We start from the raw sequence: 14,133 nt of genomic DNA on the forward strand, positions 1-14,133 counted from the left end.
AATTGTCTTCACCAGCTTTGCATTGCAGAGGAAACCCCCAACACAACCACCCCAGGTTGACACAGGGAAAATATGAGCAGGGAAGGCTGGCCTGGTGTCTAGATGGATTGTGGTGCACTTTCCACCAGACAAACCTTTTTTGAATGAGCTATATCGCAGCTTTACACTTTGTGGTGTTTCCTGACTGCATGAACATTTACTATCCCATAGAGTGATTTCCCCTCTGACATTCCATTCATAACAACCACTTTTTATTTGGTACAGCAGTCCAATCTAATGTCAAATCCACACATGTATAGGACTATCTTTTCAACAAAGTAAGTTTATTTTCTAATAATTTCCACCTTACATGTGACACAAGCAACCCCATCCTGATAAACTATTAATCCTGTATATATACATAAAAAGGACTCTGATGAAATCAATCAAAACTGTAACAAAAATGCATTGAACTTTCCGACCACTACCCCTTGAGATCCTCACTAGTCACCCAGTGGTGAAAATTATACTGCTTTCATTCTTTGCTCTGTCTGCCGTGATATAGGTCTCTCACAATTCCACGTACACCAGGAAACCAGTGGAGCATAGCTCCAGCTGTAGCCATTCTGGCTGCTGGGGCTCTCGCACCAGGTGCATAGCCCTCAAGGATGGCTCTGAAGATGTCACTGGAGGAAGAGACTGAAAGCAAATCTAGCAACTGGAAAACCAATCTCTTGAGTGCTGTGATGCAGCAAAGTCAGAATCTCTCTTTTGGTATTTCATCCTGGATGACTTGTGCTGATCAGCAGTCCGATTTGCTGGTTGAAGGCGAGCCGGATTGGGGCCAGGTTCTGTTTCGACAAAGTGCCTGGAGTTTGTCTTGGGCCCTCAGCATGAACGCTCACCCCCTGCTCCTTGATGGCACTAGCGAGCACGAGGACACACGACCTGGATACATGCTTGGGCCCCAGGCACAAAATACAGATGTTGCGCCCATGCAAGAGTGTTATCTGTTGAGGCAGGAGCAACATGGTTTAAACTCTGAAATTTCAGGGGAAATATCCTACAAAAAACATTGCAAAAGATAATTGGTTTTAAATGTTTTCAGGAGAATTCCAGATCTGCAGCGACAGGAAATAATAGGAGGAACTCACGTCAGTGCATCGGAGTGGGGGAACTGAGGAGCAGAAGAGCTATTTCAACTTTGATTTCCAGTCTGGTGCCTGGAAGAGATTAAAGAGGTGACAAATCTACAGGAAGAAGTGTCCATGAGAAACATGTGTTACCTACTTTGATCCATTTATAATAAAAACAAATATACAATAAATACTGCATTGACATATATATGCTTTCTCATGTCTTATTTGAACTACTTTGGAATGCAGAGCAATGGGGGTTTGCACTGCAACAAATATTAAATAAAATATTACACTCTGTTAAACTAAAACTAAGTAGGAGGTTTCACATGATCACAAGTCCTTAGGCATGACAATAATATGTCTGACACCTAATTCTGAACTATGGGGAAAACTCCAAATGGTTGGGGGAGATTGTGAATTATAAACCTCTCCTCTGCGATTGCTCCTCAGACAGTCTACATCGACTGTGAGCAGGACCGTGAACATTGTATTTCAGTTCACCCGTTTATAAGAGCATTTGACAAGAACCTTGGAGCAAGCTCTAGCATTAACACCTCTTGCACAGTACCTAGATGTAGCCTCTGTTATCAAGGCTCACTCTTGCCACACAAAGGAGCAAGTTCTGATAAGACAACTAATTGTTTGGTACTTTGAGGCAACTTCCATAAGGGTAATTCCAGATAGAGAACCAGCACATTTGAAGACAGTCTTGAATAAAGAGGCGGTATATCACTCCTGAGGAGGAAAAATATTCATTTCAGCTGCGAAAGTCATCAGGAGATTCTTTCATACAGTGAGTTTTGATGGGTTTCACAAAAGTGAAATGTTGGGCTGTGTCTTATTAAAAAACACAGACACAAATACAATGGGCAAATGATGGATTGAAGTAATGGTCAAATGGTGGATTGAAGTAAACAATGTTCCAAAGACCTACCTTAGGACCTAGTGTAAGAGACACCAAGAACAGTACTTGAGGCGAGTGTGGATATTTTATCTTATTGCCTTCACCAGTTGTGCACTACAGAGGAAACCCCAACACAACCACCTCAGGTTGACATAGGGAAAGGTTGACCTGGCATCCAGTGGTACACTTTCCACCAGACAAACATTTTTTGAAAGACCTTTAGCAGAGCTTTACCCTTTTGTGATGTTTCCTGACTGTATATACATTTACTAACCCATAAATTGGTTCTCCCCATTGGCATTCCATTCATAGCAGCAACTTTTTATTAGATGCAGCAGTCCAATCAACCGTCAACGCCACACACGTGTAGCACAATCTTTTCAACAAATTAAGTGTTTATTTTCTAATCATTTCCACCTTACATGTGACACAAGCAACATCATCCTGATAAACTATTAAAGCCTGCATATATATATATACATAAAAAGGTATATGCTGAAATCAATCAAAATTGTAACAAAAAAGCTTTGAACCTTCCGAACACCACCCCCTTTAGATCCTCACTAGTCACCCTGTGGAGAAAATTACACTGCTTTCATTCTTCGCTCTGTCTACCTTGATATAAGTCTTTCACAATTCCACCTACACCAGGAAACCAGTGGATCATGGACCCAGCTGTAGCCATTCTGGCTGCTGCTCCAAGGGCTGTTGTAGAAATACGGGGGATATGAATCCTGTGGGACACTGGCAAATCAGATGCCAGTACTGGTGAAGAATGCTTGGCTTCACCATCTCGATAGTGGTATTTTTCATGGCTGCTGAAGATAGCCAACGTCTGAACGATGGATGGCACCTCTGTTAGGGATGCAGGTGCTTCTGTTTGAGCAGGCTCCACATTTTCAGGCGCTGGAGTCTCGATCCTGTGTGTTGGCCCTTCTGCAAATGTAAAGGGGATGATAGTAAAAACGTAACCACCAAGTATTAAAATGTCTTCTTTTTCATCCTCAATTTCAATGCACTTTTATTTAAAGTTATATCAAATAGACAATTTTAGGTAATTAAAAATGACAGTCTCATCCATACTCTTAATTTACCTACCTGTGCTAATACAGCTGCAGCAACTAATAATAAAACTTGATGCTCTCTTTGGGTCAGCAAAATAGCCTCTAAGCCCTTATTGTATCCTGACTCATCTGGCAAATTTCAACTTAATGGTATGTATTTTTTAATGTAATTCTTTTTGCTGGCAGTTTTGATTATTTCTAACACCACATGATATGGCAAAGTTCTTACATATTCAAATGTCTATGAACAGGACAGTATGTATGATATTCCAACCAACAATTTAAAGATACATCTTCACATTTATTAAATCCTGTTTACTCATATTTGTTTCAAGCATGTATAAAATTCTGATCATGGCTCAGTGGCAAGGTCTCCAGCATCAGTTATCCCAATATTGTGACCATGTTGCCCATATTTTCTGGCGTGTTTTTGGGCATGCAGACTAGATTTCCACTTCGAAATGTTGGAGGCATTAGTGCTCCAGTTTTCTGCAATGTTGCACTTACCCAGCAGCAGTCCGAGTCTGATGAATGTTTACTCAGCATAAGACTACTATATTTAGCAAAGGGATTTTGGAATTCAAATCAATAGTGTGTCCTAGGACTGACTGTAGAGTTTTGGCCATTGCTGCCCAAATGAGGTAGATAATTTACCATGTCCATATCATGTGAAGAAAGTCACCCTCTTAAGTATGACATCAGAGATGGGTCTGGCCTACGTTGCATCTGCGATACGTGTCAAGCGCGCCTTAGCTTGTCCATGGTGTCAGGGGTGAATATGATATGGGAGGCCCATCCCCTAGATAGCAACTGAGACATACTAGCTTTGGTGTCTATTGCGCTGATTTTATGAATTTCATTTATATTTATGAGAAAGTGTGTACATTTTAGGAATGTTATTATTATCAGAAATTGTGTTACGGTGTCCCTTAATGGCAGATAGTGATAAAACTTTGAATGTCTGAGACAAACTTCCTCATACAGTTCCTCAAAGGATTTTATGGTAGTAGACATGGTACAGTTTTGCAGGGACAATATTTGGAGTCTGTCCCAGTTCCTAAATCTGTTCAACGCTGCATCTGGGGGAACACGACTCCAAGCCAAAGTGGAGTTTCGCCTGTAATTTTGTCTGCACAATATATTTGAGATAGGGAGGCCTGCTGGGCATTTAAGGATCCTCCAGTCTCTGAAGGGTTTCCCTATGTACAAGTAATCAATCATAGCAGTGCTTCCAAGGTTCTACATCTGTATAGTCTGCATGCCGGGCCTTCACATGATCCATAAAACAAATAATTGATTATTTGTCAAGAAGCGGTTCTATTGTATGACAAGGGGGCAGCCATGGCTAGACCGCTGTCTTATGTGGATTCATAGTATTTAGTCATGGCAACTCTAACGCAACCGTCCAGGCATATGAAGGAACTTAAATGGGAAGTGAGGGTTTTGGAAAAGGAACTAGGGGGCCAATACAAATAAGTTTGGAGTATATAAAAGATTTAGGGGGGGGGGGGGGGGGGAGTATCATTTAAACCAGAGCGATTCTCCTAATTATAGATAAGGGCAGTGTTATCCAGAGATGCAAGTCCCCTTAAATACGGTCCAGTATTGGCTGTATATTCTCTACACAAACAACTGCCTCCTTTTTTTTTATTGTCCTCATCTTCACCAAGGCTGAAACTTGCGTAGGCCAAAACAAAAAGAATGGCATATAAGACATTGACAAGCTTACTCAACAGATGGTTGGAAGAGGTCTTAAGGTAAATAGATGCTAACCATGACCCCACAGCTATGTCTTGTGTCCAGACAGCCTTAACAATTTGTAATGGACTCAACACACGTCAACCAGAAAACGCTTCCACCAAAGCTAAAATCCGCGTGAGAGTTGGCATCGATGCCATGCGGCATTAGCAGGGAAAATAGACCATGGCTTCGTTATCATCGGACCTGGGGGAAAAAAAAAAAAAAAACCCCAGGCTGTCACTGAGACCAATCAAGTAGGTGCCAGAAAGCTCTTTTACTCAAATTGCCGGACCTAAGCAGGTCTATTTTCGAGATTTGTAGCATTGCCGACTGCCAATCGTATAGAGAAGGTGGGATTGTCTCTTTCCAGCGCTTACATATTTCCCTACGAGCCAACAGAATGGAATAAAACACGAGATCTTTTGCTGGACTTCGCTTCTGATCCACAGTCCCAAATATTACTAATCGCAAGTCCACAATAACAGTGAAACCCACGGCAAAAGAGAGTTTAGTGCTGATGGAATCCCAAAAAGGTGACAAATGGGTGCACTCAAAAAACATGTGGGCATCAGAAGCCTCAGCTAAACCACAACGGGAGCATGCCACCGGAATTCCCGGAGTAAATTTAGAGAGCCTCTGAGGAGAATAATATGCCCTGTGGATGGTGAAAAGATGATTTCTGCGGAGCCAGGCAGGCTTAACCAGGTCCCACAAGGTGTTACAAGACATACGCCAGAGTTCATTCAAATTTTCATTAGGCAATAGGGTGCCCCACAGATGATCAGGAAGAAGAAATTCCCCATCTATCTCGTCCAAAATTAAATTATACCAAAGGGAAACTTCTTTGGATTGAGGTGCTCTGTCCAACAACGTTGACACAAGTAGGCTATTTCCTCCTAGGGGCATGTTGAAACTCCGAGGGGCACTGGATGGATATGACTGGGCCCAACTTGAGATTTGTATGTACTTTAATCTAGAAAGTTTTGGGCCGACCTTGTTTACCAGATACTCCCAAGGAAACACTGAGCCTTCCAAAAACAGATCACCCCATGATTGAATACCGGCATCCTTCAGTGGAATTACCAAGGCGTCATTAGCCCAGCCAGGGGGGATGGAAGGTTCCATATTGGAGATATATTTGAAAAGTACCCTAGTTTGATAACAGCCCTAAGGTTAAACCAAGTTTTGGATAAGCCATGGAGCACCTTCAGCTTGATTTATTTTTAAAACTTGGGGTCCCCAAACTTAAATAGAAAACCTGACTGCCCAACTCCTTCACACTGTAATAGGGCTGAGAATATATTCCCTATTCCATGTACAGATGGAATTTTTAGCAACATTCGAGCGTGTGTCATCTGGAAGGCCCAAGCATAGATCTGGAGGTCCGGACCAGCTAGTCCACCTTTCTCCCTTCGCCGTCTGAGTTTTTTCCATGCTAACCTCACATTTTTATTTTTCCAGATGAATGAAGAAATATCGCTCTGCATCTTACTAATGAGCGATGCCTCAAAATATAGTGTAATGGTGTTAAAGATGTAGGTCAATTTAGGCAATATGGACATCTTTACTAAGTTAGCACGGCCCAAAACTGTTAGGGGGAGATGAACCCAAGATCCCATTAACTTCCGGCATTCTTTAGCAACAATAGAAAAATTCATAGTAGCGATCTTATTTATATCTTTAATAATTCTAAGACCTAGATACCTCAAGTTGTTGCTCATTTGCTCATTGAATCCAGAGAGGTCGCTGTTCCATGCCATGATTTCAGTTTTGGCAGAGTTGACCTCATATCCTGAAATGTTTCCAAATTCAAGAGCTAATTTAATAATTGCAGGGAATGCCGTACTAATCTCCGATGTCATAATCAAGATATCGTCAGCATATAACGACACCCTTTTTTCCCAATCCCTATATTTAAAGGATTTGATATTGTTATCCTCTCTAATTTTTTGGGCAAAAGGCTCAATAAAGATATCGAATAGGAGCGGAGAGAGTGGGCATCCCTGTCGGGTTCCTCTTGTAATGGTAAAAGGGTCGGACAGACCTCCATTAACCAAAACGGATGCAAGGGGATTATGGTATAGGAGCTCGACAGCTCTGCGAAAAATGCCACCAACGCGAAACTTCTCCAGGGCCCCCGACAGGTACAACCAGTTGACCCTGTCGAAGGCCTTGGCGGCATCCAGTGTCAAGTGGCGGCATCCAGTGTCGAGATAGCTAGAGGTAAGGATGAACTTGTGGCCATGTCTATAGCTCCTATAAGGTCATACGTCAGCTCACAGAGCTGGCGACCCTTAACAAAACCTTTCTGGTTAGGGTGCAATACAGAGGGGACGACCCGACCCAGTCTCTTAGCCAGCAGCGATGCAAAGATTTTATAATCTGCATTGAGTATTGAGATTGGGCGATATGAGCCGCAGTCAGTTGGAACTTTGTCTGGCTTGAGAATGAGAGTGATGGATGCATTATTCCAAGAGGCGGGCGGAAAAACGCCTTCCTGCAGGATTTGATTGAATAATACCGTAAGAGAAGGCGCAACCTCTACCTCCTTAATATAAATCAGAATACCTAGGTATTTAATCAAGTGTGTATTGATTTGTATGCCTGGGTGGGTAGCCTAGAACAGATAAGTAGTAGTTGGACACAGACAGAAAAGCCTGGTCTTCTTTCAGTTGACTTTTAGTAAGAGTATTACACAAATTTGTTCAATACTTGCATGGCCTATGTCAAGCCAATCCATGGCTACTGAGGTATAATAGGAGGTCAGCCGCATATTGGGATACTTTATCAACCATTGCATCCATCCATTGGAATAAGGTGCTTTGTATGTCTTGTCTCAGTCTTTGTGATGGGGTCTTAATAGCTAGGGCATGTAACAGGGGAGACAATAGATGCCTCTATCTGGTCCCCTGCCAAATGAGGACAGCATCTGACAAAGACCACCAACCCTTACTTGCACTGTCAATCCCTGATACAATAGATGAGTGTAAGAGATTAAGTGGGGGCCAAAAACCATGAATGTCATGAAAGGGAATAGGTAATCCCATGATAGGCTATCATATGTCTCTCCAAAGTCCATTAACAACAGAGTCAAGGGGTCCAGTAACCTCTCGGACAACGCCTTGGCAATGAATACCCATCTGACATAATACCTGGTTGAGGGGTTCTGCATAAAGCCACTTTGATCTGTGGAGGCCAGGTCCACGAATACTTGGAAAAGTTGGTTAGCGAGTATCTAGAATTTCCACATCAAGGTTGAAAAGAGAAGTGGGCCTATAGGAGGCAGATTTGTCTGGAGGTCTGTCAGATTTAGGATAACTGTAATATGTGCCTCTTAGAATTCCTTGGGGAGGGCCACCTCATGCTTCTGTGTAAAGCTTGTATAAGGGCTGTGTTAGGAAGGCCAGGAGTGGAGCTGCATATAAGGGCCTCCCCTGCAACAGATGTCACTTTCTTTGTTTACTTCCTCTTCTGTGCCCATAGATGTGGAACAATCTGAACAAATTGTCAATGAGAGTGCGCTGATATCAAACTTGGGACCTTTTTACGATTTGCAGCTGTCCATTCTGCAGAAAGTATGGGTGGGAGGGCATTGAGGAATCTGCGGTTTGAAGAATAATTACCAGAAAGAGCATTATCAAAGATATGTAACTTGTTCTTCTGATTGATACATCTAACTGCAGTTCCCTCACCTTCAGTGTAGGTACCAAAGCAGTACCTCCCAAGAGGTGTAGGGTCTGAGGAGTGGAAGGAGTAGTTTCTTTTCTGTAACTCCAGTTCTGTAGTAGGGGTATCTCTGTTATAGTCATAATCTAGTGAATAGTCCCGCCCATGTGCGTGGACCCCGGAGCAATAAAAAATAATCTCTAAAGGTGACAAATCATGCAGACCTGCATACACCTTTAAGAGAGAATTTAATTTAAAGACAGATAATGCAGCCTATACAGGCTACACTGTCCAGTACTTCAACTAGAATTCCACCAACATCCACAAACAGCACTGCCTGTCCAGCTTTTCTCCACATAGGAAAAAACCCTGCCTCTACCAGCAAAAGCCTCTGGAATGATAGAGAGGAAGGAGTGGACAGACAAGCCCCATAGGCTGCCATTATGTGGCTTAGAACAGGATACTGTGCCTTTAAGAAAACTTTCCAGATTTCCAGAACTTTCCCCAGTATCCCAGAATGCCCAGCAGGTCCCTTCTACTTTCAGTTCTTTTTGAAGGCGTAGCACGCCAGACCTGTAGCATTCTACATATGAATAATTATCTCTCCACCGGGGAGGAGGGCGGGCGCTTATGACTATAACAGAGATACCCCTACTACAGAACTGGAGTTACAGAAAAGAAACTACTCCTTCTGTAGTAGGGGATCTCTGTGTATAGTCATAATCTAGTGAATAGAATGGCAAGCCCATCCCCACACAACAACAGCGGTGGAGAAGAAACAAGACAAAACCACTACTGTGCGAACAAATTTCGCAGCGAAGCCTGCCCAACCTGAGCATCTGCCCTGGCATCCGAGTCCAGACAGTAATGCGCAGCAAAGGTATGGGCCGACTTCCAAGTGGCCGCCTTGCAGATTTCCGCAATAGGAACATTACGCAGCAAAGCCGTCGTGGCAGCTTTGCCCCTGGTGGAATGAGCCTTAGGTTTGCCCCCTAAGGTCTTATTAGCCTTTTGATAACACAACTGTATGCAGGACACAATCCACCGAGAAATGGACTGCTTAGAGGTCGCAAGACCAGTCCTGACTGATCCATAATTAACAAACAATTGGTCAGACCTACGAATCTCCTTGGTCTTATCCAGATAACATTTCAACACCCTCCGAACATCCAGGGAATGAAGAGACCTTTCCGCTGGCGAAGAGGGATTCTGAAAGAACGTAGGTAAAGTTATGGACTGGTTGACATGAAAGTCCGAGATAACCTTAGGAAGAAATTTAGGGTGAGTACGCATCACAACCTTAGCAGCATGAAATACAGTATAAGGTTCTTGACAACATAATGCCTGAAGTTCACTCACCCTGCGGGCCAATGTAATGGCCACTAGGAACGCCGCCTTCCAGGATAGGTGCTGCAATGAAGCCTTGTGAATGGGTTCAAAGGGCTCCTTCATCAGTCTGGACAGCACCACATTCAAGTCCCAGGAAGGCGAGGGAAGTCTGACGGGAGGAAACACTTTCTTCAAGCCTTCCAAAAAATCCTTGACCACAGGGATCTGAAAGAAGGAAGTCTGTGAAGGGCATTTCCTGTAAGCAGTCAAAGCAGCCAGATGAACCTTAATGGAATGGAAATTAAGGCCAGACTGCGCCAGATGTAAAAGGTACGGAAGGATGACATCTTCCTTACATGCCGTCGGATCAAAGTTCTTGGACTTACACCAGATACAGAACCTCTTCCACTTGTAGGCATAGGATGTCCTAGTGGAAGGTCGTTTAGACTCCTTCAGTATGTCCATACAATCTTCTGGTAGATTCAGATGGCCATATTGCACTATTTCAGGAGCCATGCCGCCAAACTCAAAGACGAGAGGTTGGGGTGCACCATCCGCCCCCCGAACTTCGTGAGAAGGTCCGGCCTGCACGGCAGCCGTATGTGAGGAAGGAGAGACCGGTGAAGTAGGTCCGTGAACCACCACTGCCTGGGCCATTCCGGGGCGATCAGGATCATCCGCGCCCTGGACTGGGACAGCTTGATGAGCACTGCCGGAATCAGGGGAATGGGTGGAAAAGCGTACAGAAAGCTGTTCGACCAATAGATCCATAGCGCATTCCCCAGCGTCCCCCGCTGGTAGTACCTGGATGCGAAGTCTCGGCATTTGCTGTTTTCGGCGGTGGCGAACAGATCTACGTCTGGAGTCCCCCACCTTGCGAAGACTTCTCCTAGTACTTCGTCGTTTATGACCCATTCGTGGTTTTCCTGAATCAGCCTGCTCAAGGCGTCCGCCTGAGCATTCTGCACCCCTGGCAGATGCGTGGCCGTAATCGTCAGTCCTCGGGCCAGCAGCCAGTGCCAGATCGCCTGCGCCTCCTGTGACAGAGTGCGCGATCTCGACCCCCCCTGCTTGTTGAGGTAATACATCGTGGTTGTATTGTCCGTCTGTATCAGCAGCGAGTTGGTCTGGAAGGACGGAAGGAAGGCCTTCAGTGCCAGGAAGACAGATCTGAGTTCCAGGAAATTGATGTGGTACGTCGATTCCAAAGGAGACCACTTTCCTTGAATCTGCAAGTCCCCGGAATGCGCTCTCCAGCCCTGGAGAGACGCATCCGTCACGACACTCGTCGTGGGAATGTCCTTGTGGAAGGGAACCCCCTTGAGGAGGTTTTCCGCCGAACACCATCACTTCAGAGACTGAAGAGCATGCAGAGACAGTCGTATCTTGTCGTCCCAAGAGCCTGTCCTCTGATCCCACTGATCCTCCAAGCACTCCTGCAGTGGTCTCATGTGTAGCCGTGCGTGCGGCGTGAAGAAGATACAGGAGGCCATCGATCCCAGTAGAGAAGACACCTTCCTCACTGTCGTCGATGGACCAGCCCTGAGGTCCTGAGCCTTCCGAAGGAGTGATAACCGTCTCTCCTCCGAAGGAGACACGCTTGCTGACCGCGTATCGATGGAGGCTCCCAGGTACTGTATGCACGGGACCGGAGTCTGGACCGATTTGGACATGTTGACGTGTAACCCCAGCTTGTGCAAGAGAGCGCACGTCCATCGGAAGTGATCTTGCGCTTCCGAGAAGGATGAAGCCTTGATCAGCCAATCGTCCAGATACGGGTAGACAAACACCTTGTTCCTTCGCAGATGTGCCGCCACCACCGCCATGCACTTCGAGAAGGTCCTGGGCGCAGACTTCAGCCCGAATGGCAGTACTGTGTATTGATAGTGATTGGCGCCGACTTGGAATCGCAGGAACTTCCTGTGCTTCCGTGCTATGGGCACAAGGAAGTACGCATCCTGTAGATCTATGGCACAGAGCCAGTCTCCCCGTTGCAGCTGAGGGTAAATCTGATGCAACGATAGCATGCGAAACTTCTCTCTGCGAATCCATTTGTTTGCCTGTCGCAAATCCAGAATGGGCCTGAACTCGTTCTTGTCCTTCTTGCGAACGAGGAAGAACCGAGAGTACAGACCTCTTCCCCTTTGAGACAGAGGTACCTCTTCTACCGCCTTTTTTCTCAACAAGATGTCTGCCTCCGCCTGGAGCTCTCTCAGCTGGTACTGAGAGCTGACCGGCGGAATCGTTGGAGGCGGGCTGATAAACCGAAGACTGTATCCATTGCAAACAATATTCAGCACCCACTTGTCCTGAGTAATTTTTCTCCACTCTGCCGGAAAAAGTTGAATGCTTCCCCCCACTGGAGTGGGTAACGGTTGAGGGGGAAGTAGCCGCTCAGGGCCGAGACCCAGCCGGGCCCTTGGTAGTGGTAGTCGCCTGCTGGCCTCCTCTACCCCTCTTACGTTTCTGGAAGGGCTTCCGGAACTGCTGCTGTTGGTGCTGCTGCTGTCCCGAACCCTGCCCACGCCCTCTGCCCGTAGAACCGAACCGCCTCTGGAACGGGCGCTTCTTCTTCTCGGCCTTCTCCAACCCGACGGCCGTCAGGGTTTCCGCCTCCGCCTTCATGCGGGCCATCTCATCATCCGCATGTTTTCCGAACAGGGTTTCCCCCGTGAAGGGCAGGTTGGCCACTCTGTACTGCGCCTCTGGTTTGAGGGACGTCAGGCGCAGCCACGAATGCCGCCTCTGGTGGACTCCATGACAGTAGGCGTGGGCGGCCAACAAGGAGACATCCGCCGCCGCGCCGATCACCTGATTAGAAACCAGCATGCCTTCGCGCACTGTTTCCAAGAAGTCCTCCTTCCTGTCCCGGGGCAGCAGGTCCGCATACTGCTGCAGGGACTCCCACAGGGCCCGGTCGTAACGCCCCAACAAAGCCCCTGCACTCGCCGCCTTTATGGTGGTGGCGGCGGTCCCACACACCTTCCTGCCCGCAGAATCCAGCCAGCGGGTTTCTTTGTCAGGCGGGACCGTCGATGAAGGAGCGGTCACATGTTGTTTCCTCGCCGCCGTCACGATGACCGAATCCGGCTTCGGGTCCACCCTCAAAAAGGTAGGGTCCAACTCCGGGGCCCTATACTTTTTCATGAGCCTGGAGGGGGCGGCTTTCGTCACCGCGGGAGTGAGGAACAGCTCCAACGCGGGCTCCACCAGTCCTGGTACAAGAGGCAGTAGAGGGCGAGACAGATGTTTCTTATGAAGTGTCTCGAATATCACGGACGTCGTGGGTGTTGGAACCGTCACCGTGATACCCAACTTTGCTGCCCCTCTCAACAGCACCTCTTGGAACAAGACCAAATCATCCACCGGAGACACCCTAGTCCCCGGCGAGTCCGACAGCGTCGGGGAAAAGTCTCTGGTCGAGGACCGCGTGTGCGACCTGGACCTGTGCCTCCTACGGCGTCGTCCTGAGTCCGACGATGACCGTCCATGGCTCCGTGATCTTCTCCTCCTGAGAGAGCGGGAGCGCGACCTCTTCGGCTTCGGTCTGCCCGCCGGTCTAGCCGGTCCCGGCGACCGCGGACGTCGCGGCTTCGGAGTCCCCTGCGGCGGAGTCGGGTACCTCGGAAGGGACACCGACCGCGGGGGAACCGCCGGCAGCCCCAACGCAGTGCGTGGTAACGACCGAGGTGGGGGCGGCGGAGGCAGTGGTGCTGGCAGCGGATGTGGAGGCGGTGGTGGCGGTGGCGGAGGTGGAGTCGGAGGAGGAGGAGGCGGTGACGTAGGCATCCGAGGAGGCGTATACACCACAGAGTACACCGATCCCGATGACTCTCTCTTCCTCGACGTCGATCTTCGCCTCGACGTCGATCTTCGCCTCGACGTCGCCCTTCGCCGCGACGGCGACCTTCGCCTCGACGGCGATCTGCGCCTCGACGGCGACCTTCGCCTCGACGGCGACCTTCGCCTCGACGGCGATCTTCGTCTCGACGGCGATCTGCACCTCGACGGCGATCTGCGCCTCGACGGCGATCTTCTTGGAGTCGATCGTCTCTTCGACGGCGACGTCGACCGTCTCCTCTTCACCGACGGCGAACGGCGATCTCCCCTCGACGGCGAGCGCCGACGCCGTGTCCGATCTCAACGCCGACTGCTGGACGGCGACGTCGACGGCGTCGTCGCCGAAGATGCCGATGTAGTCGACGGCGGCCTGTTCAGGTCCCTCGACGTCGACCGTCGACGCCGCTTCTCCCCAGAGCCCTGGGGAGACGGCGAACAGATGGTAGTCATCCTCCTCGACGCCGCCGTCGAC

General features: G+C 47.7%; 1 protein-coding gene across 9 annotated transcripts in view; it reads right to left on the reverse strand.

Moving 5' to 3' along the window:
* Positions 1 to 325: 325 nt before the first annotated feature.
* The window catches only part of TDRD5 (tudor domain containing 5), a 1,318,580-nt gene continuing 1,304,772 nt past the window's right edge, over positions 326 to 14,133 (reverse strand). For 5 of the 9 annotated variants that reach the window (XM_085601797.1, XM_085601796.1, XM_085601793.1 and 2 more), the window contains 2 exons: positions 2,638 to 2,958; positions 329 to 1,202 (listed from right to left, as the gene is read on the reverse strand). In XM_085601797.1, coding sequence (XP_085457923.1) covers positions 1,135 to 1,202; positions 2,638 to 2,958 — 389 coding nt within the window. In that variant the 3' untranslated portion in view covers positions 329 to 1,134. Of the gene's footprint in view, positions 2,959 to 14,133 lie in introns of all 9 variants that reach the window. The other 4 variants (XM_085601798.1, XM_085601795.1, XM_085601794.1 and 1 more) reach the window with 4 other exon arrangements.

The sequence above is a fragment of the Triturus cristatus genome, chromosome 4_2 (genome assembly GCF_964204655.1).
Source record: "Triturus cristatus chromosome 4_2, aTriCri1.1, whole genome shotgun sequence".
Classification (NCBI taxonomy): Eukaryota; Metazoa; Chordata; class Amphibia; order Caudata; family Salamandridae; genus Triturus; species Triturus cristatus.